Source organism: Arachis hypogaea, chromosome 2 (assembly GCF_003086295.3).
Source record: "Arachis hypogaea cultivar Tifrunner chromosome 2, arahy.Tifrunner.gnm2.J5K5, whole genome shotgun sequence".
NCBI classification, from domain to species: Eukaryota; Viridiplantae; Streptophyta; class Magnoliopsida; order Fabales; family Fabaceae; genus Arachis; species Arachis hypogaea.
In genome coordinates, this window is record NC_092037.1 from 97,689,509 (window position 1) to 97,715,717 (window position 26,209).

At 29.7% G+C, this 26,209-nt stretch overlaps 5 protein-coding genes across 5 annotated transcripts; 3 read left to right on the forward strand and 2 right to left on the reverse strand.

Annotated features, from left to right (window-relative positions):
• The first annotated feature begins 3,267 nt into the window (after positions 1–3,267).
• On the forward strand, positions 3,268–4,659 carry LOC112729099 (probable aspartic proteinase GIP1). Its single transcript, XM_025779465.1, has one exon. It carries the CDS (start codon positions 3,268–3,270, stop codon positions 4,657–4,659), a length of 1,392 nt encoding a protein of 463 aa, XP_025635250.1.
• Positions 4,660–6,473: 1,814 nt separating this feature from the next.
• Positions 6,474–7,871, forward strand: LOC112729107 (probable aspartic proteinase GIP1). The gene has a single exon (XM_025779473.1). The coding sequence runs from the start codon at positions 6,474–6,476 to the stop codon at positions 7,869–7,871; it is 1,398 nt and encodes a 465-aa protein (XP_025635258.1).
• Positions 7,872–14,533: 6,662 nt separating this feature from the next.
• LOC112754957 (F-box protein At2g27310) lies at positions 14,534–18,225 on the forward strand. Its single transcript, XM_025802799.3, has 2 exons — positions 14,534–14,869; positions 17,002–18,225. Exon 2 carries the CDS (start codon positions 17,018–17,020, stop codon positions 18,140–18,142), a length of 1,125 nt encoding a protein of 374 aa, XP_025658584.1. The 5' UTR covers positions 14,534–14,869; positions 17,002–17,017; the 3' UTR covers positions 18,143–18,225.
• A 535-nt stretch (positions 18,226–18,760) lies between these two features.
• Positions 18,761–19,207, reverse strand: LOC112729119 (antifungal protein ginkbilobin-like protein). The gene has a single exon (XM_025779481.1). The coding sequence runs from the start codon at positions 19,205–19,207 to the stop codon at positions 18,761–18,763; it is 447 nt and encodes a 148-aa protein (XP_025635266.1).
• Positions 19,208–20,657: 1,450 nt separating this feature from the next.
• Positions 20,658–26,081, reverse strand: LOC112720353 (aluminum-activated malate transporter 14-like). Its single transcript, XM_025771267.3, has 6 exons — positions 25,688–26,081; positions 24,979–25,119; positions 24,317–24,592; positions 21,944–22,056; positions 21,689–21,832; positions 20,658–21,200 (listed from the first exon to the last, which is right to left on the reverse strand). Exons 1-6 carry the CDS (start codon positions 26,031–26,033, stop codon positions 20,805–20,807), a joined length of 1,416 nt encoding a protein of 471 aa, XP_025627052.1. The 5' UTR covers positions 26,034–26,081; the 3' UTR covers positions 20,658–20,804.
• Positions 26,082–26,209: the final 128 nt, after the last annotated feature.

Sequence of the window (26,209 nt, forward strand, 5' to 3'; positions counted from 1 at the left end):
AACTAATTTTACATATGCATTTAATTACGTAAACATTAATAAAATAATTATCTTTTATATTAATAATATAAATAATCATTAAAAAAATAAATATAATTGAATGATTATATAAAATATTTTATACTATTATTAGTATATCAAAATTAAGTTATTTTTAAATTAGTATAAAGTATTTATCAATTAAATTAATTTTTATATTTTAATTACACACACATTTAATAAATAGACGGATGGATTAATAAATATGTATGTTAATGTTAATTCGAAATTGTTATTTACACATTAAAATTAACTATTAAAATTAATTATTATATATTTATATATATAGTTTAATTTATTTTTAATATATATTTTATATTTTAATATATATTTTATTTTAATAATTAATTTTAATAATTAATTTTAATATATATTTAATATGATAGATATCAATTAATATACTAATATCTATAATTTTAAAATGATTTAAGAAAAACATATTTTTAAAACGAAAAGAGTAAAGAGTCTAAAATCGAATTTCTAGAACCCGTAACAATCACCAAACTAAATAACTAAAAGGTAAATAGTAATTAATTAATTATATCACCCAAATTACCATTAGTTGGCCAGATTAATTAATATAATAAAGAAAGAATCCTGCTAGTAGTGATGAGGATGAAAATAGAACAGACTTATAATGCATGTATTTAATTAGTATCAGTCTGATATGTAATCTATTATAAACTTTATTTTAAGTACCAAGACTAATTTGACTTGAAATTTGATATAAAAAAAAACTCATATATATCATTTTTTATCAAAATAAAAAAATATTTAAAAATTTAATTTTAAAAAAAAATATTTATATATAATATATTATATTCAATTTTTATAATAATATCTGAATTTTTAAAATATTTAAAATATGAAAAAATATTTACAATAAAGTATAACAAATTTAATATTTATAATAACTATTTTAATTATAAAAATTATTTTTATATTTATTTATATTTTAACAAATTTAAACTGATCTGACAAATCTATTAAATTATTTTATGAACCTGAACCTGATCTATTAATAGAATTAGACTTTTAATTTTGTTTAAATTTAAAACTATTTTATGACAGATCAAACCAGATCAAACACAAACCTAATTACAGGTCGGCTGAACTATTTCTATTTCTACCAACTTCAACTAACAAACAAACAAATTCACTCAATTTTTTTTCTTCAAATTATCCGTCTATCCCTTTTGGATTACTTCTTCTTTCTTCCAGCATCACAATGTAATCCATCACCATCAGTCTTTCATTACCACCGTCACTATTATCTGCTATTGGATTGGATGCCGACGACCCTAAATCCTAAATCTAAATTTTAAATTATAAATTTAATTAAATTTGACTATCTAAATTTTATATTTTATATTTTATATTTTAAATTAATTTTTTTATATTTTATTTTTAATATTTTTAATTTAAATTTTTGGATGTTATTGTTTTTAGTTTGATGTTTATTTTGTATTTTTTTAACTGTTGACTAATTAGTATTGAATTAATGTTGACTTTCTAAACTTTTTTCAATAATAAACATGAGAAAATTATAATTAGTAGAAGTAATTTTATATGATATTGTTTTCTAAAATAAAAGTATTTTCGGTCGCTTTGTTGATTCATGTACATAATTAAAATTAAAATAGACACTACTAATAAGTACTATAGCTCTTAATATTTCAATATCAATGAGTTTATGGATAACTCCTTTTCTAAGATAACTAGCTTTTGACATTGAGTTGATTATTAATAGGCTAATTCACATGAATAAAGAGGAAAAAAAATCTGATTACAAATTATTACAAAATTATGATGTTTGGAATTCGTGACATTGCCAAATACAAAGAACACGACATGACATGTAGTATACAATGTTAAAATAAGTTGTAATTCATATTTTCTTTTTATTTTAATTTATGTGCTGTAATAATGTATTATAGCATAGAAAAATAATTATTCGAAAAAGAAACTAATTTTGGCATTAAGAAATAATAATAATAATAATAAATTTATAAAAAAATTAACAAGAATTACTACAAACAAAAATAATTACATAGGACCTATTTAGATAGGTTCATAAATTTCTTTTTTTAACTTTTAACTTATAAAAAGATATACTATTAATATTTGGTACAATTTTTAAAATCAAATTGCAGCTTTCTAAAAAATTATTTGTGTTTATGAAAAAATTTAAAGAGATGACTTCTCATAATAAAAATCTTTTTATCATTTTTTTCTTAAAATAAGCACTTTTAGAATATCACATTCTTGAATATCACATTTTTTTGAATATCACATTTTTGTAACCTAATTTAGAATATCAGATTCTTGGATGAAAGTTTTATTTTTTATATATTGATGAAAAAAATTGTGATTAATAAGTCGATTCAATTATAATTAAAATCACAAGTGTGAGAATGGGAAGAATATATATAATTGTTCAATGCATTAATATATATATATATATATATATATATATATATATATATATATATATATATATATATATATATATATATCATGATTCCGAAAATATATAATTTCCACATCGTATGTAGACCCCTCCCTATCAATACTTTCCCTTTATTTAAACCAAGGAATTCTATGATGCGCCATCTTTCAACTGATTAGTTATTACAAGCTTTGACAAATTAAAGTATAAATAAATTAAACCTGTATGACTATAAAAGTTGACAATTAAATTACAATAATCCCTGAAAAGACTTATATAACTATATAAGTCCACAACAACAATAACGAACAAAATGAAATCAGCAAATTATTCTACACAAGTGAATAATCCCTATTAGTATGTACTTGATATGTTTATTAGAATATTACCACTATAAACTAAACATACATAGCTGATTAAGAAAGTAACAATAATCCAGAAATCCAAGAATCAAGCAGCTAATTGGTCAAAAAATACAAGCGCGCTGATCATATAATATATAATATTGAAACAAATCAGATACTTGACAGGGTTACCATAATATATATGATATCTATGCATATATATTGCTATAAATAATGTTTCTAACTTGTTATATGCACAGTACATTAATTAATTAATGATATAGTATTATTACATGAGCAAAATATGGCACGTGAAAGCGCGTTTTTCATATGGTTTGTGTCCATAAATAGGTAGCAAAGCAACCATAGTAATCAAATTCTTGTGTCATCAATAATTTCTATATCCACTTGCTAGTTGCTAGCTACCTTTCCAAAATGCACTCTTTACTTCAACTCTTGATAAGGTTAAGCTTCTTTTTCATTTTCTTCATCTTGTTTTTTCCAAATCAAACTCAACAAACAACCCTAATCTCACCGGTTTCAAAGGACAAACACACAAACCTCTTCACTCTCTCTGTCTACCTCAAAACCCCACTTCGCCCTACAAAACTTCTTCTTGACCTCTCCTTCTTGTTCCCATGGACAGTTTGCGGCGACACCGCCACCTACAACTCCTCCTCCTACCACTACATAGATTGCGACGAAACCTTTTGTGAATACCTCGGCTTTGGAAACCCTAGCCTCTTGTGCCAAGATTGCTACTACTCTAACCTAACCTCCTCACATTGCTCATCACCAGCTACCATGGTTTGTGCTAGCTACCCTGCAAATCCGGTTACCAACGCCGGGGATGTAGGTTATGTACTCGTTGACACGCTAGCACTTCCCGGTCTGAGTCGGTCAACTCACTATGGTCAACTCATTTCCCTCTCTAATTATACCTTCTCTTGCGCTCCTTCATATCTTGTCAAAGGGTTACCAAAAGGTGTAACCGGTTTAGCTGCATTGGGTCGGTCCAAACTCTCGGTCCAAGCTCAATTTGGTTCAGCTTTGTCTACTTCCCATTCTCTTGCAATTTGTTTTCCCGGTTCATCCAAGTCAACCGGAGTTGCTTTTTTCGGAACCCACGGTCCGTATTTCGTGTTTTCTAAATCCAATAAAATTAATCTTTCGAAAAACCTTACTTACACTCCTCTCATTCACAACCCAATTGGAATAACATATGATTTTCCGATTTCTCCACCTTACAATGAATACTACATTGGTTTGACTTCTATTAGAGTCAACGGTCAACATGTTCCCATCAATGCTTCCTTGTTGACCATTAACAAACAAAACGGCTTTGGTGGAACTAAGATTGCCACTCGTACCCCATACACTCTTCTAGAACCTTCTATTTACAAGGCATTCACCGAGTTGTTTATAAAGGAAGCTAGTTCATCTAGGTTTAACCTTACAGTTACCAATCCTGTGAAGCCATTTAAGGTGTGTTACTCAGCAAAAGGGTTAATGGTGACAAATAAGGGTCCCAAAGTGCCCATCATTGATTTTGTGCTTGATAGGGAGAATGTGGTTTGGAGAATCATGGGGGCAAATTCAATGGTTAGGGTTAAGAATAAGAAGGTTGACTTGTGGTGTTTAGGGTTTATGGATGGTGGGGTGAAGGAGAAAACTTCAATTGTGATGGGAGGGAAGCAACTTGAAGAGAATCTTGTGCAATTTGATGTTGAGTCTAATAGATTAGGGTTCTTCTCTTTACTCACATCTCATCACTCACTTTCATGTGCTGATTTTAAGGTCACTGATTTTGCCAAGCACATTAAATAACTTGTTAATTACTTACATACAATCATGTTCATCAGGTGCTAATTACAATTTTTTATATTTGTTTCTTCTTTTTTCTTTTTGTTAAAATAAGGAGACATTGAAGTTGTCGGTCACCTTTATTTAATTTTCTAATGTTCACTAAAGAATTGAAGTGGGTCTAGGTATATATACGCACTAAAGTTCTTGGTGTATTTTTAAAAGTGTAATAAGAAGGTATGGTTGAAATAATGTTGTTTAGTTTTTCAGCACTACTGTTAACAAAAAGTTTTATTATTATTATTATTATTATTATTATTATTATTATTATTATTATTATAAGAGATATAATTATTTATGTTTTTCTTTTTATTAATATAAACTTTTTAAAAAATAATATCATGATAACCATCATTTCGAAAATAATTTTTATATGGTAAAAACCTTATAATGAATTATAAAATATTTAAAGAACTATCATCACAAAATTCAAATATTATAGTAAAAGAGTTTAAAATCTTGAAAGACTATTTTTAAGATGATAATTCTCTAATATATTTTTTTTAGATATTATAATCCTTTGATACTCATCCTTATCAATAATTTTAAGATGCTTACTGTAATGCATATTAAAAATGAGAGTGACTTAGATAAAGATGTTTAAAACGTCTTTTTTAAAGATATTTTTAGTAATTAAAATTTTATATATATAATTAATTAAATCGTATTATTTTTGTCAAAATTAGATCAGACAAATTAATTTGATCGAAAAATTGATAAACAAAACCTTGAATGGATTTAAATTAATATTTTTTTTATGAAAAATAACTACAATATGATTCTATTATAGAAATAACTAAAATATTCTTATTATATATATATATATATATATATATATATATATATATATTTAAATTTTGAAAATCATAAATCTTAATTCTATGACGGCATAGAGAGAAGAGAAGGGTTAGGATTTAGAATTTTTAAAATTTATATATAATAATAATATATAATATTTTAGTCATTTTTTATAATTTATTGATTTTGTAGTCAAATCAATTTATCTGATCTAATTTTGACAAAAATAACATAGTTTAATTAATTATATGTATTGAATTTTAATTATTAAAAAATATTTTAAAAAAAATATTTTAAATATTCTTATCTAAGTAACTCCTATTAAAAAAATATAAAAACAGCTTTTTTTAGTTTTTCTTTTAACTATGTTTATTCTATATAGAATGTAATTTCTGATTGTGTAACTAAATGCCTAGCTTTATTTAAACCTAGGAATTCTAGATGCGCCATCTTCCAATTTAATTGATTATTACCATAGTTGACAAATTGCAATGATCCACGAAAATACTGCAGCATGTATTTACGTTTAGTTTTCATATATAATCCACATGCAACAAAAATAATTAACAACATGAAATCAGCAAACTACTCTAGACAAATGAATAATAGTCCCCATTAGTACTTGATTTTTGTTTATTAGAACATTACCATTTACCACTACAAATTATACTTTGCTGATTAAGAAAGCAACAATAATCATTCACAGATCCAAGAATCAAGTAGCTGACTGGTCAATAATAAATACAAGCGCGTCGACCATATAATATATAATACTGAAATAAATCAGATACTTACAGGGTTAACATGCTATGATATTAGTATATATGCATATTGCTATAAATTATTAGTATGTCACGTGAAAGCGCGTTTTCTCTATGGTTTGTGTCCATAAATAGGTAGCAAGCATAGTAACCCAAATCTTGTGTCATCATCATCAATAATTTCTATATCCACATGCTACCTTAACTTTCCGATCCAAAATGCACTCTCCACTTCAATTTATGATAACATTCAGCTACTTTCTCATCTTCTTCACACTTCTTTCATCCAATCTAACCCAACAAACAACTCTGATCTCACCGGTTTCAAAGGACAAACACAAAAACCTCTTCACTCTCTCTGTCTACCTCAAAACCCCACTTCGCCCCACAAAGCTCCTCCTTGACCTCTCCTTCTTGTTCCCATGGACAGTTTGCGCCGACGCCGCCTCCTACAACTCCTCCTCCGACCACTATATCGAGTGCGACGAAACCTTTTGCGATTACCTCGGCTTTGGAAAACCTAGCCTCTTGTGCGAAGATTGCTACTATTCCAACCTAACCACCTCTCACTCTCAATGTCCATCACCGTCCACTATGATTTGTGCTAGCTGGCCTGCAAATCCAATTACCAATGTCGTCGATGCAGGTTATGTACTCGTTGACACGTTAGCACTTCCCACTCTCAACCAGTCAACTCACCATGGTCAACTCATTTCTCTCTCTAATTATACCTTCTCTTGCGCTCCCTCATATTTCGTCAAAGGCTTACCAACGGGTGTGACCGGTTTAGCTGCATTAGGCCGGTCCAAACTCTCGGTCCAATCCCAATTCGGTTCAGCTTTGACCACTTCCCATTCTCTTGCAATTTGTTTTCCCGGTTCAACCGAATCAACCGGGGTTGCTTTCTTCGGAACCCACGGTCCGTATTTCGTGTTTTCTAAATCCAATAAAATTGATCTTTCGAAAAACCTTACTTACACTCCTCTCATTCACAACCCAATTGGAATAACAGATGATTTTCCGATTTCTCCACCTCACAATGAGTACTACATTGGTTTGACTTCTATTAGAGTCAACGGTCAACATGTTCCCATCAATGCTTCTTTGTTGACTATTAACAAAGAATACGGCATTGGTGGAACTAAGATTACCACTCGTATTCCTTACACTCTTCTAGAACCTTCTATTTACAAGGCATTCACCGAGTTGTTTATAAAAGAAGCTAGTTCATCTAGGTTTAACCTTACAGTTACCAATCCTATGAAGCCATTTAAGGTGTGTTACTCAGCGAAAGGGTTAATGGTGACAAATAAGGGTCCCAAAGTGCCCATCATTGATTTTGTGCTTGATAGGGAGAATGTGGTTTGGAGAATCATGGGGGCAAATTCAATGGTTAGGGTTAAGAATAAGAAGGTTGACTTGTGGTGTTTAGGGTTTATGGATGGTGGGGTGAAGGAGAAAACTTCAATTGTGATGGGAGGGAAACAACTTGAAGAGAATCTTGTGCAATTTGATGTTGAGTCTAATAGATTAGGGTTCTTCTCTTTACTCACATTTCATCACTCACTTTCATGTGCTGATTTTAAGGTCACTGATTTTGCCAAGCACATCAAATAACTTGATAGTTACAATCATGTTCTTCATCAGGTGCTAATTACATTTTTTTATATTTGTTTTGCTTTTTTCTTTTGTTAAAATAAGGAGACATTGAAGTTGTCGGTGCTCTTTTATAATGTTCACTAAAGAAATGGGTCTAGCTAGGTATATATATATGCACTAAATTTCTTGGTGTATTTTTGAAAGTGTAATTAATATCAAGGTATGGCTGAAATGTAATGTTGTTTAATTAGTTTTCAACTTAAATTTAATCATAGTAAATAAGAGAGGGCAATGGAATGAGAAACAAGATTTAAATATGAAAAAGTATTAGAGACCAACTCATAATCTGCCAAGTGGTAACAATAATAATTAATAATTTTTTTTAATAAAATGATATGATAATGAGCAATATTAATTACAAATTTGAAAAATAAGAATAACCTAAAATAACAACTCCATATTCATATAGCGTGAATTTGGTGAAACCAACCCTCACCCACCCAGAACCCTCACCCCCCACCCTACCCAAACCTCATTCAGCCCGGATTGTTGCGCCAAATGCTAACATCTACCTCGCCCGCATCTCCGTCCGTTTTATTGACCGGAAGCCACCCCCAACTTTCATCATAATGCATTCGAAAGAAACACCCGATGTCTTCCATAACGCTATCGACACTGTCATCAACCAGCGACAAAAATTTGCGCACAATAGAATTGTCATCGAGATCGTATGCATCTTTACCTCGCAAGTTCGGGCGTATCCCAAAGTTGCGAACAAAAATTCTGTGTCCCTAAAGACACTTCCACATTAGAAGACATATGCATAAAAAGACACTTTCTGAAGATACTTCCATTAGAAAACACACGTATAGGAAGACAAATTTAAAAGACACATCCGACGTATTAGGGAGACACATCCAGAGACAAATTAGGTGGTAGTAGAGTAGCAGCATGCGACGGATATAGAGGACACAGGGCCGCACGTCCTGACAACAGCGATGGCTTTCACGCCAATGCGATGAATGCTGAAGGAGGCGGAGCTTCGACCGACCCACTGGAGAAGACGAATCCGCGACGGTATCTTTGATTCGGGTCCAAAGCAGAGGCGACAGCAAGTGCTGTCACAATCGACGTGGATGGCTTTCTTGCACACGACAGCAACGCCTTCTTCGTCGGAGCACTGGATGGCACTGATTGGGGTTAGTTGTGGGAGAGAAGACGACTAGAGCGGGAGAGATGCGGAAATCGCTGCCATGCAGAGGAAGCTCGCCAATCGCCAACAATCAGTATAAAACTGGAGAAGTGAAATACGATGGTGAAAATTGGACATTAGGTGAAATGGTAATTTTTTGAATTTATCGGTGTAATTACGATATAAATTGAATAATTAGGTAGATGAGTTTTAAAAAATTTGGATTTTTAAATTCAGTTGGCAGAAGTTGATTGAACCCTAATTAATTACTTAACGAAATTCTTTATATATGCTAGACAAATTGTTCAGGATTGTTACCAGCAAAACGTGGTTTATATAATGTATTTTTCTAGTAACATTTTTTTCATTGAGAATACCAAAAGATTTCTGTCAGAAAAAATACAGATAGTTATATAGGTTATTTTGTTTAAGGTGTCGGTAAATGTGTCACTTATTTTTATATCATATATTTTCCTTTTTATTGCATCATTAAGAAACAAGACATAAACAAACACAGATACACAATATTAGTTCTTTTAATAATAAGGAAAGCAATATAACTAGATAATTAATATACATCAACCATTATTCATCCGCCATTATTATTTATAGGAGTTCAGCTAAATAATTGCAAGAAATATATTCAGATTTTATTACTAATCACTTCATAATTTTATAGTGTGAACTTTCCGTTATATCATCCATTAAACACAATAAGTTTTCCGCCATAGGTGCATAAGTAGTGCACAAGCTACTCCGTCCTGAGTTATATATAATATTAGAATAAACACGCAAATTAATTTTTTTTAAAATTTAGATCGAACACTTTGGTTTTTAATAAATTTTTATTTTTTAAAAATTTTCGAAAATTAATTAATCTCGTTGGACAAACTGATGGAGTAATTTATTATGTAGTAATATATTTTAGAACATGATTGTCTTATAATAAAATTTATTAGGAACTTATTTTTTCAATTTACATATTAAAATTTTAATTAAAAATGATAGAAAGATCAATTTATTCGACGGATTAATTTTTAAAAACTTCTAAAGAATAAATATTTGGTCTAAATTTTTTTAGGACTAGTTTAAATATTTATTCTAATATTTATGAAGTGCCATCTAAGTATAGAGATGGAAACATGTAACTAATTAATAAAGTAATCATGTCCCAATAATTGATGATAGGATGATATTGGCTTTATTAGTTAGAACTAATATAACTCATATATAGAACCCTAAGAACTAAACAAAAAGAGAAAAAAAGAGATTAATTTTCAAAATTAAGCATCTATTTAATCTAAATAGCTGTCTATACTCATACAAGCAACGTTATGATTATTAAAACAAGCTATACTAATTGATTAAGTGATATAAGTAGTGATTAGTTTACTTATTTATTTAATTAAATTTTAAAATTTAAATTTTATTTTATGCATAAATTAATAATAAATTTTTAAATAAAATTTTGACCCACAAATTTAAAAATTAATATTTAATTTATCAGACTAAAAAACACGTTAAAAAAAACATGCAATGATGAGGGGTTTGGGTGTCCACAAATATTATCACAGGTACGGCCAATGACAGCTCAAGAGCTAGCGTTTGCTCATAAATATTATTCAATTGGCTACTTCGCTTCTCATTTATGTTACTCTTCCCACATGATTTTGGATTAGGGTACTACTCATCATCATACACTTTCGTATACTACTACTACATACACCACTAATAATATACTCTCATTATTTTTGTTGGTTTGGTTTTTTTAGGAAGGGAATTTATTATTCTTTTTGGTGATAAGAGAATAAGACAATTTTTTTTAATACTAGTATTAAAATATGTAACAACTAAGAACTAGGAATCTAGATTGATCCATATTTGGGACCTACAACCTTTCTGTATTGTTTGTTAGATGTTAATTCATCCTCAACGATTGTTGTTACATACTTTGAAGTTGAAATGCATAATCCTTAGTACATGATTATAATTAATTAATTTCATAGAGAATAATAATGCTAATAAAACAAAATTTTGTACACAAATTAGAACAAAACACATGTTTAGTTAACCCAAGTGGAACCTAATGGACCTCAGGCTTAGACCACTAATTAAGATTCTAATTTATTAAATAAAGTAGTTCAAAACTTGTTCAACTAGATTTACCTATGTTGAAGATTAGTATTAGTATTTTTCCTTTCGAAGTTTAAAATCTGGAAAAGAAAACTAAAAAAGGAAAATAAAACTTTTATCAAGTTTTCTACAAAAAAAAAAAAAAACGAAGAATGGGTATGATCAGTAGGTTGAAAATCTACCATTTAAAACTCTTAATCATATATATGTAATGAAATTTTAATTTTCAGTTAGGAGAACCAATAAAAGTACAGTAATTATAATAACAAGGACATAAATTAATAACACATACCCCACTAAATATAATTCATATATAGTTCTATCAGAGTGTCTTTCTCATTCTATTAAATTTGGTGAATATACATCTATCTAAATATGGTAGTAGTTGCATATTAGATTGTTTGTTTACTCTACTCGACATTCATTTTCTATTAAAATTAAAAGGTTTTGATGTGGATATTTTGTACGTGGCAATGTTTAACTTGTGTATGGTGAATAATGATGTAGATTGCTTTGACGATAATTCTTATAATAGCCGTCCCGATTAATTTTTTAGTTTAGTTTACCTAAACTTAACTTACATGTTATTAATTAAAACTTTATCTATTAAGTTTTTTTTATCTTTAATATTTAGGGTGAAAATTAAAATCCCCTTTAATTTTTTTTAAAGTAATCTTTAACATTAAATTTAATATTAAAATCATTCTTTCGAACATAATAATTATTTAAATAATATAAATACCACTTTTCTATTTTGCTAACCCACTCACTACCCTCAACCATAATCATTTCCACCTAAAGCAGAAATAAAAGAAAAGGAGCAGAGAATTAAAAAAAAAAACACAAAAAAAAAGAGAGAAACATAAAAGGAATAAAAATAAAGAAGAGAAAGATGATAGTCGGGAAGAGTGCAGGAAAGGAAAAAGAAAGGTGATATCAAAAAAGAGTCAAGCGCGTGTTTGTTATTGTCACATCGTGAAAGAGAGTTGATAATGTAAAAGAGTGTAGCTGCTGCTGTCGTGTTGTAATTAGAGGTGGCAAACGGATCAAGATCTACTATGTCGGTCCGAATAACCCAACAAAAAAGGTAAGCTGAGTTAAATATTTGAAACCGTCAAACTTAAAAAGTCCGCCTAACTCGTATTGCCTAATCTGTGGGATTTTGCAGGCTTTAATAGGGCAGGACAAACTTCCCCGACGGACCAGACGTTTTGTTGGTTAGGGTCGATTTTTTTTTTTTACAAATTTTTATGATGTTATTGATCTACAAGATGATGAAGATGATAATTGAATATGTTTTAAGTTATATTTTGGATTATATTTTATGTTTGATTGATTATAAACTTGAAGATGTTTAATTATATGTTTTGGACAATATTGGTTTTATTATTTTGTTTCAAAAAAACTTATTTATGATTATTATGTTTGTTACATATTTATAGTTATAAAGACTTTAATGTTTATGAATTTAAAAATTATAATTTTTTTGTCTTTAGAAATTATAAATTTATTGAAATGGTTGTGAAATTATATATATTATTTAATATTTAATAATTTTTTTAAAAAAAGAGATTTTAGCGGGATTGGCTCGCTAGCCTGCCGTTAGACGGGGCGGGGGAGAAATTTAGGACCGCCTCATTAGACGGAGAGGGGCGGGATGGGATAGGCTTCCCCGTTTGCTACTTCTAGTCGTAACTGAGATGGTAGCAGCTTCTGTCGGCATCAAGTTCCATCACCGTTGTTGAGTTTCTAATGATGAGGGCTCTGCTCTTCCTCCTCTCTGTGTGTGGCCTATTTCTCTCCTCAACCACAACTACTACGACGATGGCAACAATGACTTTCTGCGTCGTTGTTTTTTACTTCTCTTCCTTTTTCACAGTCTCTATTTCTCACCCTCTCTTTTTCTATCTCCACTTCTCTCTCAGCCGAACTCACGTTTTTTTCTTTCCTTCAACCGCGATGGCAACGGACGACAGCAACACTATCTCTCTCCATTGTTGCTTCCCTATTCTCTTTTTTCTTTCTCTCATTTCTTTTTATGAGTTTTTTCTCTTTTTTTCTGTTTTTCTTTCTTCCTTCGTGTATGTATGTGTATTGGGTGTGAATTTAAAAAATTAGAGTTATGACAATGTAGATGTGTAATGGTAATGGTGAAATGAGAAGTGTGTCAGTAGATACATGGTAGAAGATTATGGTAGTAGTGAGAACAGTTTGAGTGAATAATAAAAAAAAGAGATGATGATAAAGGGTATTTTTGTTTAAAAATAAAAAAGATAATTTTAAAATAAAATTCAACGTTAGAAATTATTTTAAATAAAAAAAATTTAGAAATAATTTCAATTTTTATCCCAAATCTAAAAGACGAAAAAAAATATATAACCCTTAAAATTGATTATGCATGTAATTGTTTTTAATTAAATCACTTAAAGGTACTGAGATATTTAAATAAAGAGCTTGATTTAATAAAAAAGAAAAAAATAAAAGCCAAAAGAAACTAAAAGTTTGCACAAAGCGCCCCCGGTTGTTTTGATGTTTGCTCTTCACGAAAAAATTAGCATTTTAACCATTTTAACTGAATGAAACAATATTAATTAGTTAAATTTATGTATGTATACATTAAAGCTCAAGTTTTAAGGAGGATTATAATTCGTATAAATCCTTTAAATTTATCCATATAGGGAAAATTTAGAATTATCCTTTAAATTAGTTAGATTTATCCATATTGTTGATTTTGACTGCTACTTAATAAATTGTTGTTTCATAATTTAATTAGTTTTTTAGTAATAATTAGAATAACCATTATAAAATGGTCAATTAATTTGAGCGATTTGCAATATCGTTATTTTTTGGATTTGAGTTTAAAAGGTAAAGTTGCGGCAGTTTATTACCTTCATTTTCTTTTTAAAATTTGTGACGGTTTAAAACCATCGTAATTATTTCATACATGATATTAAAAAAATCATAAAAGATTAGGCTGAAAAATATTTAAAAAAAAGAAGAAAAACTAAAGTAAACCTATATAAAATTTTATAATGTAAATTAATTTCTTTTCCCATCATATTTGTCCGCTCTTCATATTTTTCATTTTTGTTTTTTATTAAAATTTCTTGAAGTAAATGGATACAATTATAAATTTATAACATAAAGCACAAAACTTTACTTCGAGTATAAAATAATCTCTCTTTTAATTTGTTCTTTAATTGAATTTAGGTGTTTAGTCATTTTGTTCATAAAAATATAGGAAGAATTTTTTATTACAATGTTTTCATAACAAAAAACATAAAAAATAAATATATTGACAATCAAATAAAATTGTTGTCTGCTTTTCTTCTAGTACCCATAAAAATAAGTAAATAAATAAATAAATAAAATTGTTGTCATAATAAATGGAAAGCATAGTTTGCACGGCATTCACTGTAAATCGTTGACCTCAGAAAAACAATCTCATGTGGGAAGAAAAGAAGGGTTTAGAACAAGAACGTGAACTCACAGCATTCTCCCTTCAAAATCGATCGTGACCCTTCAACCGATCCTTCAAACTACTCGTCAACTTAGCTCAAATCCCCTCTTTTCCCATCTGGGTTCCCTTCAAAATTTGATTTTTCCAATTCAATTCACTTCCTCCTCCTCCTATTCTTCCTGCTCTGTTTCCCCTGTTTCTGTTTGATTCACAGCATGTTTTGATATTTAGGTAAGTAAACACTTCTTTCTCTCTTGATTGTGCTGAATTTGGCATTGTTTTTGTTCACTGTCTCATTTTTGAGTTGCATTTCTCAAGTTTGTTTCTTTATATTTATTTCTTTTTGTTTCTATTTTCGGTTTTATTTTGGATTAATGGCAATTTTGTTCATTGATTTATGGTTGTTTCTGTGAAAGGGTTTAACTTTCTTCTGTAATAATTGTAGTGAAGGGTTGCAAAATGTTTATGGAGATTCTGTTTTATGAACTAATGTATGTTGAGTTGTGAGCTGTGTTTGTGACCCACACATTTCAGTAGTAGTTTTGATGCTTTTTTTTGAGTTTGTCATTGGCTTCTCTGAACAATAGTACAATACTATTGGAATTTTTGAGTTGGAGTTTGTTAGATGAAATTGGGAATTCCAGGAATGAAAATCAGTACTACTGAATTTTTGCTCCAATACGAATTTACTATTTAACGCTTGAAATTCATTTCATTTTTTACATGTTTCACACTTAAAAAAACCTAGATCATTTTAAGCGCCGGATTTTGCTTCAAGTAGGCCCTAGGATTCTTGGAACGTTTGGATTCCAAGAGGATATCTAAATCGATAGATCGTAGATGATTGTTATGGAACTTTCCTAGTTTGTCTACTATGCTTTCATAAGTTCATATGTTCTTGCTACTTGCTAGTACAGTCATGGTTAGGAACATCGAGCATTGAGCGCCTAAATTTGTTATTATAATCACTCATTCTATGCAATAATTTTCTGTTTGCTTTTAAACCCTGGTGTATGTGATACCAAATATTGTTACCAATTTAGTTTGTAGTGAAAACACTCTTCCTATCTTAACTGTATTACTTAGCTTATTCCTTAGATGCATAAGAACAAGTTCTGATAGAGCTTCATGTCTTTGTTACTCGGTAATAGTAAACATGTTGCAAGTTTCCCATGCAGATTTTTTGTAATTACAGTATCTGTTACTTGCTGGATTCCATTCATTTGATTCACAGTGAAGAACCCTTTTTGAATAATATTGTTATTTGGGATTGGCAATACCCCTTTTTTAGTTTCTTGGGATGCTATAGCCTATAGGCCATGTGCTGCTTTTCCCAAAGGCCTGTTTGGTAATCGTCATGAGACAATAATACCGAGACACAACACATGTTTGGAGAAGGATATAGATACAAAAGTAGGCAAAATGTTTCCGGACAAAATTTGTCAAATTTCTGTCAACTCAGAAACCGGGGATAGTAGAGATAGGGACAGGGACCTTTTCTTTTTCCGTCCTGTCTCTGTCTCTATTGTCTCAATGTTTCTGAATATTTTGTCCTAAGACACTTATCAAACACAATTTAGAATTTATATTACCCCTTTTGCCATCCCAATCTTTAGAAAGAACTCATTTGTCTTGGCTGTGAATTATAATATATACTTTAGGGAGTGAGTGGAAATTACATATATGAGATGAGCACTACATCCTTATTTTTTTTTCCTCATAAATTTTCTGTATGTTGGGAAACCTATGTTTATAGGAACGTAAGATTAGATTTGGAGTATCTCTGAAGAAGTTATTTTGATATTCTAAGTTCTAAGATGTTAACTTTGGATTTGCGGATATTCACTTGATCTCCCCTGTGTTGTGTAGGTATGTATGCATGTTTTTAGGAAACTTTCTTTCATAATTTGGCCATGGCATGTGTTAGAAATGCTTGGAAAATGATGTAAATCTCTTGGTCTGATTGATGTTTCTATTTCAAACCCTTAAGTTCCAATGACGGTATTAAGCTATGTTCATGCTATTATAATGCTATGATGTTGAGGTCTTATGATTACAAGATGGGGATAACTATAGACTATAGTTACAAAATTTTTCGCTTAAATTTTATGAAACACATATATAGTAAAGTAAGCATAATTTTACAGGCATATACATTCCTGAAGTCATTATCAAAATTTGGATTGAGATAGTTGTTTGCTTTTTTTTTTATCAGATAAACTAAGTCCCGATAGTCCTACCTTTATATGCCTGATTATCAACTAATAAATTTTTAGTTAATTTTTTTTATTATTCAAGAGAATGCAGGTTCCTTCATTTTTCTGTTATTATTATTATGCAATTTGATTGTGTTCCTTTGACAGGCTGCGGATTATAGCAATGTCAGTCGTGCCAGTTGATAGCATCCCTTCGTTGAATAGTGATCTCTTCTACGACATATTACGACGTCTTGATGGCCCTACCCTGGCTAGTGCAGCATGTACCTGTGCAGCATTTTGTTCCATTTCAAAAGAAGAAAGTTTGTGGGAGAATGTGTGTTCATCTGTGTGGCCTGCAACCAACAGGGAAGATATCAAAAGCTTAATATCATCCATGGGGGGATTCAGGAAGTTTTATGCGGATTGTTTCCCTCTTATAGTAAACAAGGAAGTCGCGGATTATCAAGAGAAGAACTTTCTTGAGTACCCTGACGACTGGACCGAGGCAGAATACTATGGTGATATGAATGAGTTCGAAAGCCTCTCTCCATCGGATTTCGTCTCTATAGTCGATATCAGATTTAAGGATAAGGCAATCTGCTCGAAAGTTCAATGGGGTGTCGGAGTTCCAAATGCTAATGGATATGATGGTTGGTTCTACAACTGTCCCTTTAGGATCGATCTCCTCACATATAGAGACGACGATAACAATGATGGTGTGGTTACCCTCTCAGTATCCGATGGTTTGCCACCGATTACATCAATGGAACGAGAAAGGAAAGATGGGAAACTTTGGCAAGAGCTTTTCGACGGTCTCCAATTAAGTTGGATCATGGTGAACCGTAAAATGAAGCAAGCTGCCAATCTTGCTAGCTGGAGACCTCTTGGCGGCCAAAGGCATTGGCCGACAGATAATGATTTCGTGATCAGATTTGGCTCCGTTCTCCCTGCAACAGACATTCTTCCTTCACAAGTAGTAGAATGCATCCTTATCATGAAGTTTAGAGTGGTTAACACCGAAGAAGATGGTGTTGGAACGAAAGTTAAGCTAACCGAGTTAAGCATGCAATTGGAAGACATGGAAGGTGCTCATGTTAATGGAAGGAACAGTTTGCTTATTCTGAAGGAAGCACTTAGCTGTAGAAGGAGCAAGAATTATAGTGAAGTTCTTGAGTCTTGTCATTTGTACTCAAAAGTGCAGAGTGAGTTGAAGGAAGAGAAGATGAGGAATGAGAGTAGGTTGGATAGGCTTTGTATTCTAAGTGGCATTGCTGCTTTTATGACATTTTGGTACTGTGTTTTGTGAAATTATTATTATTATTTTGCCACTCTTCCATTTATACTATAATGAGCTAATAATATTGCTCATCAAGGTGATCAATTTTAACATATGCTCTGTTTTGTTTTTTGTGGTAAGGTATATATGATATTCACAATTTTATAAATCAAATGGACAATTTTTTCTTATCCATAATTCAATCCACATTTAAAAATATTTTGGACTGATCATTTTATATACCATGTGAAATGTGATCAACTCACTGTTGGGAGAAGTTCTACTAATTAGTAATTAGAGTTGTCACATTTAGTAAGAAAGTTACCCACAATTTTTTCAAGATATGAGTTCATAATGTGAGACTTTGTACATTCAAACTTGAAAAAAAAATATATATATATATAAAGATTTTTAAGCCATTAAGCCCAAACTAGATAAACAAATAGAAATCAGAATGAGACTCAAGAAATGAATATGGCAAAACAATAATTTGAGTTGATATGGTCAACAAAGTAATCATTTAATTTATTATTATTTGTGGTACACATTACACAACCTCCTTATCCTTACAAAAGAAGCCTTAGCTTCTTCTATAATTGTAGGAAAAGGTTGTAAACCAAATCAAAGTTCTAACACTTGCACAATCAATTAATCATCAAATGGGTATTGTTCATACCTTATCGTACAATCATGAAGAACAGAACGAGCCCCTATTCTTTTCTCACATGAACTCAACATAGTAGTTTTTGCAACACCAAGACATGCTTTGCAATCAGAGGATGTTAGATTCGTCTTCTTCTTCAAGTTGTTGTTGTTGTTGCAAGCAGCATGTCCATATGCAAATGCATTAGGGTAAGGTGAAATATTGTGGTAATCATAGTTTTTTTGTGTTGGTGTTACTTCCTCTAATTCTTCAAGAACATAGGATAAACTAATTGCAAAAGGGTCCCCAGAAGTGTATACACCAGAATTGCAGAGAATAGTAGTGATGTTTGTGTTGGGAACACACTCACAAACACTACTACATAATAATATTAAGCACAATATCAAACTAATTGTTATTGATGCTGCAAAGTTTGAAGCATTATTGATCATTTTTGATATGATCTTTGATGACTTTTTTGTTGTGGTTGGGTGTGTATAGGTTGTGAGTCTTATTATTTGTCTATAGTAGATATTTAATAGCCCCTAGCTTTTGTTTTTTTTTTTGTTAGCTTAATTTTTTTGGTTGTCCACTATATTTCCTAGTTCTACAGGTTAATAATTCATTTGTCACGAATTAGAATTCCATTTAAAGGTGTCGCTGGCTAATGAGTTGGTGCATGCACAAGGAAAGATTCGAATTCTCAACATTTACTTAAACCTACGAGTGAACTGATCATTCGACCAATCCAAGTTGGTTTTGTTAGCTTAATTAATAGTGGATTCTTCCATTAACTTTTAATTAAATATATGAAGGCCGGCCTTAATTTCCGGATGCATACAAAAGACATATGCTATACGCCTAAAGAAAATTATTAGTTTAATTTTGCCTAATGTATCATCTATACACACAAGAAAATATTTCAGTTAATAATTTATCCATATATCTTTGGTTAAGGTAATTTAATAAATGAATGATAATAATTCATAATTTTTCAATTTTCCGCAAGAGCATTTCTTTTCTATCCAATAAAAATAATATAAAAATCTACTTCAAATCTATTTAAGATATGTCACTTGCTTGTATCACTTTATTTTAATTTTTAAACGTACAAAAGTTTGTTGTACCGAAAACTAGAGTTGTTTCGGAATAAAAAAAAATTATACTAGTGCGTTTGACTTGTATTTTTATTTTTTGTTTTTATTTTTAATAGTTTTTATTTTTAACTTTTTGTGGAAAAATCAAAACAAGAGTTGAAAACAAAAAATAAAACTTTATTATTTCTATTTTTTTATAAAGTTCTAAAAACAGAAAATACTTGAAAATAAAACTAAAAAATAAAAAGACAAACTAAATACACTCTAAAATTTTTATCATTACATCTTTCTAGAATTCTTTTTAAAAAAAATCTTCTATTTTTATATCCTTAAAGCAATAACTAAAGCTCTAAATAATTTGAAGGAATTATATATAAGTCAACGATAGTAGGGATATAACAACTTGATTCATATATATTTAGATTTAAGGACAGTAGTTTACTTGGCTCATTTCACCTTATAAAAATGACTATTCATTTAGATTACCCCCTCGAGGATAATGAAAAACACATTGGTTCCAATTTCATATGCCAAAAATAATGGCAAATGAAAAAAGCTAAAATATAGCATATTATTATGTGCATAGTACTTTTTCCAATTTAATCAACATATATAGTAAGATTATGTTTTGAAAAGAGACAGTGAATTGAAAGATAATTAAAAACTAAATTAAGCCTTTGTATTGTATTGATATAAAATGCATTAGACTAAATTATATATAAATATCATGTTTAGTTTAAGATAAATATAAAAAAGAAATGAGAGTAATTTTAAAAAGAAATATTATTAAAATTTTAGTCTTCAATTTCAAAAATTTTAATTTCCTGTTTCTACTTTCTGAAAATATATAGAAGGAATTGAAATTTTAGTTTCAATCTCTACCACCAAATACAATATTGAATTTCAATCTTTCAATTTCAGTAGTATCTAAAAACAGACACCGACTAAAAAACTAGAGTTGAATATGTGTAGGAAAGCCAGCAATATCTCCAAGTTGTTCCACCACTTTGGTCAACTCCTCAACCTTGTTTACAACCTCCTTGAGCAAGAACAAGAAGCTAGCAATTGCAAGTGATGCATCATCATCATAACAATTATTATTCTCATCATTATTATTAAGCATTGATGTTGATATCTTCTTGGATGTGGAAATAATCATCTTAACCACCATGCTTATCTCTGCTCTTGATGCCTTTAACTTAGTTGAGATTTGAGAAGCATGAATCTTCCTCATTTGTTTCATGCTTTCTCCAAGTTCCTTTAGACTCCACACAATATTTGACCCAATTGCTTCAAAACATGGTTCAATGACTTGGATTGTTTCACTCCATGATTGCAATTCCATGGGCTACAAATTAAACACCATTCAACTCAAAATATATAATAAGCTTACATCTAATAAGTCTATTATATCGTTTTTTTATAATATTACTATAGAAGACTTATATTATTATAATATTTTTATTAAATATTAATAAAATTAAAAAAAAATATTACTAAAACTTTTTAGTAATATTTTTAATGTGTTAGGACCAGCAATTTTTGTAATTTGTAGCCATCAAGAATAGTGTGAAATTTTATTCAATGATGTAGAATTACTCATTTTTCTTGTGCTGGTTATATGCTTACCAGAATTAATAAAGTTGCTGGTCTCTAAACTTTTCCACAGTAATATATATGTGTGTTATCATATCTTTAAATTTAAAAGTCATATAAATATATGAATTTAATTAAATAATTATGTAAAATTATATAATATGTGATTTTATCGGTGAATCAAAATTAAATTATATATTACTACATACATGTGCATGCAAATTTAATTTGTTAACCTACCTTTTTTGAGGTTTGGAGGCACCTTCCAAGAACAAGAATAATTGCAGCCAATTCCCGATTAACCTCTCCAATCTTTAGGTAATTTTGCCAAGGGTACGAGTATCCAAATTTTCCATGCAAGGGCTCCCACTTTGCATAATTTGCCTAAAAACAGAAGTTTTTTTTTTATTATTATTACACTTAATAATTAAGAGAATAATGGATAATATAATAGAAACACATGATGATTCCATAAGTATATATATATATATGTACCAATAACTCATCCTTTGACTTGGAGTTCAACAAAGTCTTGCAAAAAGTGAAGTTGGTATTGGTGGCCTCATTTTCTTTTTCGTCAGCAAATCTCATATAATCCTCCAAACACCCTACAATAAAATATATGAAAGCTAAGATCAAAACTTTGTGTTTAATGGCTAGCTTGGCTATTTGTTTTTCTTGTTTTATATTTAGACATATTATATAGTATATTTAACGGTAAAGTTTTGTCCCTAATAATGTTTGTGATATTATTCAAAAATATTTTTAATTTTATTTAAATTTGTTCTTATTTTTTTATTTATGTCAAAATTATTTTTGGATGTTAATTTTATCTAAAATATTAGAGATAAAATTAAAAATATTTAAAAATAGTTTTAATATAAATACAAAATATTAGACACAAAATTGAATAAATTAAAAATATTAATACAAAATTAAGTTAAAAATATTTTACAGAACAAACAACAACAATAACAACAACAAAGCCTTGTTTCACTAGGTGGGATCGGCTACATGAATCAAACGATGTCATTGAATTTTGTTATGTATTATGTCTACAACGAGACTGTTTATATGTAGATCTTGTTTGACCACCTCATTGATAGTTTTCTTAGGTCTTCCTCTACCTTTCACCCCTTATCCATCTTCCATCTCATTCACTCTCCTGATTGGGTACCCTATCGGTCTTTTTCCCACATGTCTAAACCACCTGAGATGCGATTCTACCATCTTTTCCACAATGGGTGCTACTCCAACTCTCTCTCTTATATCTTCGCTTCTTATTTATCCAACCGCATATGACCGCTCATCCATCTCAACATCTTCATCTCTGCCACACTTAACTTATGTTCGTGCTCTCCTTTGGCCGTCCAACACTTTGTACCATAAAAGCATAGCCGGTCTTATAGCAATGTGATAGAATTTACCTTTAAATTTTAAAGGCACTTTTTTGTCATATATAAAACCAGATGCACTCCGCCATTTTGACGAATCTGCTTGAATCCTATGATTTACACCATGTTCAATCTCTCCATTATCCTGTATGATGCATCCAAGATACTTAAAACTTTTGACTTTTTGTAGGATGTTTTCTCCAATCTTCACCTCTATATTAGGATTTTCATTCGCAGACCGAACTTACATTTCATATATTCCGTCTTGCTACGTCTTATGCGCAGACCATACACTTTCAGAACTTCTCTCCATAAGTCCAACTTCTTATTTAAGTCTTCCTTTGACTCTCTCATAAAGACGATATCATCGGCAAAAAACATGCACGATGGCACAGGCTTTTGGATGTGCTCGATGAGTACTTCTAAGACTAATGTGAATGAAAAGGTATGTGTAAGGTCCCACATCGGTTGGAGAGGGGAACGAAGCATGCCTTATAAGGGTGTGGATACATCTCTCTAGCATGACGCGTTTTGACGAGTGAGTGTGGGGCTATCATCCCTATCGTCAAAGGCAAAACCGTGAGGCCTTGTGTGCCAAAGCGGACAATATCGTGTTAGCGGGTGGTCTAGGCTGTTACAGTATGAACTTAAGGAAAATCTCTGGTGTAATCCTATACTAATAGAAAATTTCTCTGTCACACCACCTTGAATCTTCACACATGTTGTGGCCCTATCATACATATCTTTAATTGTACGTGATCCTTACTCTCTTCTTTTCTAAAACCTTTCATAAGACCTCCCTTAGCACTCTATCGTATGTTTTTTTCAAATTAATAAACATCATATGTAGATCCTTTTTATTACTACGATACATCTTTATCAATAAAACTCCAAATCAATAAACTATATGTAAATCCCTTTTATTATTAATTATTTGTACTATGTATCATCCTTCTTAATTAACTAGTATGAACTCATTTTTAATATCAAAGAGGATCATGGGCCACATCCACTTATATAAGTTCCCTTAAAAGCTAGCATATATATTAGGTAATTTTTGTATGTTTATATTTATAATGTTTCTACTGATTATGTAAGTATTATTAAAATTAAAGCCCTTATTTATTTTATATTTTAAAAACATTTTTTTAGTGACACTTTTTTAAAAAAGCATTGCTAAATAATAAAAAATATTATTTTAATTTTAATAATATTTTTAAAATATTATAATTACCATAGTTACTATAACATACATAAGCATATTAAAATGATTCTATATATTATATATATGATTTTTTTCTTTTTTTATTTGGATATATATATATATATATATATATATATATATATATATATATATATATATATATATATATATAAAGTTCTTGTTTTAAAATAAAAAAAAAGAACCGGATATTGAGAACATAAAATTGATATTGTTGTATTTTAAATTGTCAAAGTCGATCTATATATGTACCTTGGATTGCATTGACGAGATGTTGAAAGCTTGAGTGAGTGGAATCATGAAATTCATTGCTGGCCCAAAGAGGAAATAAGAAGAAACTCACAGAAATGCAAATGATGAAACCAATCACAATTGTTAAGAGACGATCACGTGCTATTTCCCAAACTTGTTGTTCGTCACGCACCACAGACACCAATACAAGGTTTAATGTCAGAATGAATATCATCACCCCATATTCATATCTTCTCTTTATCCTTGGAATCATTCTAAAATATGTTGCAATTGCTCCTGAAATTAATAATTACTTTTCAGTGGTTTCTCTAATGATTAATTAGCAACAAAAATATTTATGCTCAAAGTAGTATAATTGAAAAAAATATTGAGTGTTTGGTCAAACTTAAATTTATTATTGAACTGGAAATAACTGAAATAATTTTGTCAAAATAGTAGTACAATTGCAATTTTAGTGTTTTGTCAAATTTAGCTTTAATCGAATGAAAATTAAAATCAGTCACCAATTATAGGTTATTGAATTTTAAAATATATAATTGTTGGTTTACTATAAATTAGATTATTTTAGTGTCTAATTATTTAATTAAAAAATATATAAATCAATACTATAAATATAGATAATAATAAAATAAATCATATAATATATTAATCTAAAAACTTACCAAAGATGAATATACAAATTCCAATGATAATGGAGTTGCCAACCCCACCGAGCTTTTGAGCCAAAATTGCTGCTACGCAACCTAGTCCACCTCCTACTATAGTTCCCATTCCACGGTTTAAACCCTTACCAAGTGTAGCTCCTGCATGAATATCAATGCAATAATCAAAATACAAAGTATAATTTGTTTGCTCCAAAGTCATATATAAGTAAAAAGGTTAAGCAGGAAAGTGAACTATAATTGCAAGAGTCAATGAGTTGGTGTATATCTATCTAAAATATATTTTTTTGTCTCTAATGTTTACTATATTTTTTTAAATTATCTCTAATATTTAGTTTTATTCAATTTTATTTCTAACATTTTTAATTTATTTAATTTTGTTTCTAACATTTTTTTTATATATTCAAAATTATCTCTAAAAATTTTAAATTTTATCCCTAATATTTTACATAAAGTTAACGTCCAGGATAATTTTGATAAAAATCGAGAATGTTAGAAAAAAAATTAAATGCAATTAAAGATTAAAAAGTATTTTAAAAAAATCGTAAATATTAGAAATAAAATGTATACTTTTTAATTTAATCTCTATAATAATATTTAAATTTCTGACAAGCATAAGCAAATGAATAAACTGATTATTCAATTAATTTAAATTAGTTTAATATATAATGATAATTAACTTATTGTGTTAGACTAATTAATTAAGTACCTGCAGAGAATTCAAAGATGACAACAACAGTCATGATAGCCCACATTGCATTTTCTCCAACTTGTTCATAGAGAGGATCCAAGAGGTACAGAAGTGAAACCAAAACAAGCGAGATTCCAACTTTGATGCTATGAATTATGTTCTTAGTTTCTTGCTCACTAAGATGGGAGAATGAAGGAAAGATTGGAACAAAAGACATGTTGAATTTTTTTTCTTTAACATGGGAAATAATGGTTGGAAATGATGGAGAAAATGGGAATGTTTTATTGTTGTTGTTCTTCTCTTTGTTATGATCAACATTTTCTTCTTCATTATTGGTAATGGATATGACATGAGTTGATTCCATTTTTTGGATTTCTCCTTTTTTTTTCTTGTGTACTTTGATGAATTAATAACAAGCTAAGCTCTAGCTAACTCTTGGAGAGAGGGTCTATTTATAATATGCAAAGAGTAGAGACTCTAGTGATGCCTCAAACTATTGATGTGCATATAAAAAAAATGGATACTACGCAAGAGTTATAT

What these genes read in the sequence shown, in the direction of transcription:
- LOC112729099 (XM_025779465.1), top strand. Translation starts at nt 3,268, where the DNA reads ATGCACTCTTTACTTCAACTCTTGATAAGGTTAAGCTTCTTTTTCATT.
- LOC112729107 (XM_025779473.1), top strand. Translation starts at nt 6,474, where the DNA reads ATGCACTCTCCACTTCAATTTATGATAACATTCAGCTACTTTCTCATC.
- LOC112754957 (XM_025802799.3), top strand. Translation starts at nt 17,018, where the DNA reads ATGTCAGTCGTGCCAGTTGATAGCATCCCTTCGTTGAATAGTGATCTC.
- LOC112729119 (XM_025779481.1), bottom strand. Translation starts at nt 19,207, where the DNA reads ATGATCAATAATGCTTCAAACTTTGCAGCATCAATAACAATTAGTTTG.
- LOC112720353 (XM_025771267.3), bottom strand. Translation starts at nt 26,033, where the DNA reads ATGGAATCAACTCATGTCATATCCATTACCAATAATGAAGAAGAAAAT. An exon ending in CATCTTTGAATTCTCTGCAG is followed by an intron (nt 25,120 to 25,687) that starts GTACTTAATTAA and finishes ATATTCATGCAG; the next exon opens with GAGCTACACTTGGTAAGGGT. An exon ending in GCCTCCAAACCTCAAAAAAG is followed by an intron (nt 21,201 to 21,688) that starts GTAGGTTAACAA and finishes TTTAATTTGTAG; the next exon opens with CCCATGGAATTGCAATCATG.